General features: G+C 36.9%; 1 protein-coding gene across 1 annotated transcript; it reads right to left on the bottom strand.

Annotated features, from left to right (window-relative positions):
• Positions 1–2,005: 2,005 nt before the first annotated feature.
• LOC111705446 (uncharacterized) lies at positions 2,006–2,515 on the bottom strand. The gene has a single exon (XM_023478035.1). It carries the CDS (start codon positions 2,513–2,515, stop codon positions 2,006–2,008), a length of 510 nt encoding a protein of 169 aa, XP_023333803.1.
• Positions 2,516–2,899: the final 384 nt, after the last annotated feature.

The raw sequence follows: 2,899 nt of genomic DNA, 5'->3' as shown, positions 1-2,899 counted from the left end.
AAACCATTTTATAAAACACAATCTCTTTCATATCTAAGTTGCTATAAATGTTTACTATGTAATTTATTGTATTTTTTTTTGCAGGTTTTATCAGACGAATAAATGCTAAAAACTTACTGAATTTCTACAAGGGGAACTCTAGCGACTTTAAATTGTCAAAGTTAGAATCTTATGTTCATCAGTGACTAGTTCAAATCACTTTTTTTCCAGAATTTATATTTTTAATTCTTGCTTTTAATTTTAACGATATAACAGTTTTAAAAATTTAGAAGAAAAAAGTCAGCAAAATATTTGTTCATATTATTTAGCTAAAATACTATATAATGATAAATTGGTGAAGAAAGAACACTTCAAATTAACACATATATTAAACAATATTTGCAACATTATTGCCGCTGCTGTATTCTTATTGATCTTGGAAACCACAGTAGATAGTCAGAATTTGAAATTAAAACAGTTTTTATTGAAGTTATGACATTCCAGGCCCCAGGGCGCATTTTCTGTACTTTCGATTTGCTGTCTAATTCTTGCAAATTGGCATATATCCAATGGAATTATTCAATTATTATATCAAATGATTGGTGTTTGTTGTGCTCAATTTCTATTGTACATAGATATGTATACATATAGATGAGAGTATGTTTTTCCAAAGGTTTATCTCCTCCCCCAATCTATAGGACAGTAGAGTTCCAATAATGAATCCTAGAAAAACTGTAATTATCTTGTCCCCATCATCACCAACTATAGAAACTCTGCAGAGGATTTATAAGGGAAAATACATACGAATAATATTTAAATATTATACTAAATAATACCATTAACAACACCAGTATAATTTTGTTACTTACAATAACCGTTCAACAAACAGTTGAATTAGTTAGTTTACAAAATGGTAAAAACGGTAATGTGCAAGCTACGAGAATTTGATGAGGGATAAGAGCGGATACAGTGGGAATCATTAAGATATGAGCTCCTCCCCTCTTGGGTTTTTTAGGTTGAATAATGCTCTCCTGTAAATTTTAGAGTTCAAAACTTGTATAACTTCGCAAATAGCTGTCTGATTCATGCCGTCACAATGTTTCTGTTTAATATAACATAATACAGTTTTGGTATTGTGATGCAAATTAGCTTTAGAATAGTCTTAATTTTGTGTATTTTTATGACAAAACACTATATACATAATTTGTTTAATATGGAATGAATAAGTTTATTCAAATGGTTCATTTCAATCAGCCATTATGCTATTCCTTTTTAACAGTGAGATTTGATAAGTTTTAGACCTCCAACTAAAACAGTGTTTGTAAAGTCTGCACCCTGACCTGTTACTGACAATATCTCTCTCCTACCATCGCCATTGGATATTTGAGAGAAATTAATTTTATCCTTCGGATGATAAAAGATCCCAAGATTCAAAACACAACATTGCACTCAAAAACTTTAATTCTATTGAAAGTATTTTTTTGATTTACAAAAATTTAATATTTTGTTTATGCTCTTACATGACAAGATTCTTAGAAAATTGTTTCACTTTGGAGAATTGAACACTTTAAAAAGATAATATTTAAAGGACGAGGATTTTGAGGTGCCTCGTACGAGAAAATGAGGAGAATGTGGCTCAAACTAGAAATTGTTGTGACTGGCCTTCTTCCCCTCACTCGGTAAACAAAGCAAACTCTTCACCATTTAGGAGAAAACAGAAATGGCGGAGGGCGGAATAAGCAAAAAACAATTCACAGTTGAAGGTGGAATATCTGGACTCTAAGACGGATAACTTCTTTGAATAAAACGCCAGAGGGGTCCAGCAAGAAGTATCCATGCTGCAAGACTGCTCCAACATGAGAACCAGAGGCATCTACAGACAAAGATATCCGGGCAGAGGTGTGATTACTGCAGTCTTAGGAATGTCTCCAGTAGACATTGGAACCTAGAAATATGCCTTGGTTAAATCTAACTTAGTAAACACCTTGGAACCATGAAGCCTAGCTGAGAAATCCGCAATGTTTGGTCAAGGATATCTGTCAGGAAGGGTTTGAGTATTGAGACGGGGGTAATCGCCACAAGGCCTCCAGGAACCATCAGGTTTCTTCAGCATGAGTAAAGGGCTGGCCCAAGGAAAGCAAGAATGTTGGATGATCCCCGCGGATTCCATAGCTGCAAAATCCTTCCTTACAGATTCCATCTTTTCTGCATCAGGCCGGCAGGCCAGGCAAGGTAGGAAACCCTTGGAGGATACTACATCCGGGTACTTGGACAGGAAATCACAGAACTCCTCAGGGGTAGAGAGAAGAGCTGTGTAGAGATCTGAGCTGCTGTTGGATGAGTTAGATGAAAGGGCAGGCATAGATTCCAGGGTTGAGGAGTCAAGGAGGTAGGAACCTGCAACATCAACCAGGAGATGATTGTGACCTAAGAAATCTGAGCCCAGGATTGGCATGGAAATGTTGCAAGCAAAACTCCAGTCAAAACGTCTAGAACCGAACTGCAGAGCCAAACAGCAGGAACCATAGGTATTCATACCGTCAGCAGTTTTCAATTGGATCCCTGATCCTGGAGCTTAAGGAGAACAAGGCAGGTGAGGGAAAACTGACACAGAAGCTCCAGTATCCACGAGGAATTTGGCGGAACTCAGCCTGTTTTTGAGGAACAGAAGTGAGGACGAAAACTTGGTGGGAACTGTGTTATTTACATCCCCGCCATTAACTAGTTTCCCAAATGGGATCTTTCCCCATTTACGATGGTAACAGCACTCTGTTGAGTAAGAGGATGTTGATGGTCTTGAACTGCTGGTTCTAGCACAGCAAGAGGATAATCTTGTTCTGGGGTTGTGAGAAACTAGAGAAATATCCTCAAAAACCTGAGAAGAGAGAGATTGCACCATATTAACTCTTCCACATACTGT

Source organism: Eurytemora carolleeae, unplaced genomic scaffold, assembly GCF_000591075.1.
Source record: "Eurytemora carolleeae unplaced genomic scaffold, Eaff_2.0 scaffold63, whole genome shotgun sequence".
Classification (NCBI taxonomy): domain Eukaryota; kingdom Metazoa; phylum Arthropoda; class Copepoda; order Calanoida; family Temoridae; genus Eurytemora; species Eurytemora carolleeae.
Note: the sequence above shows the minus strand (reverse complement) of the source record. Positions and strands in the feature narration are given on the sequence as shown.

Bases quoted from the DNA above. Each gene is read 5' to 3' on its own strand.
- LOC111705446 (XM_023478035.1), bottom strand. From the start codon at position 2,515: ATGAATACCTATGGTTCCTGCTGTTTGGCTCTGCAGTTCGGTTCTAGA.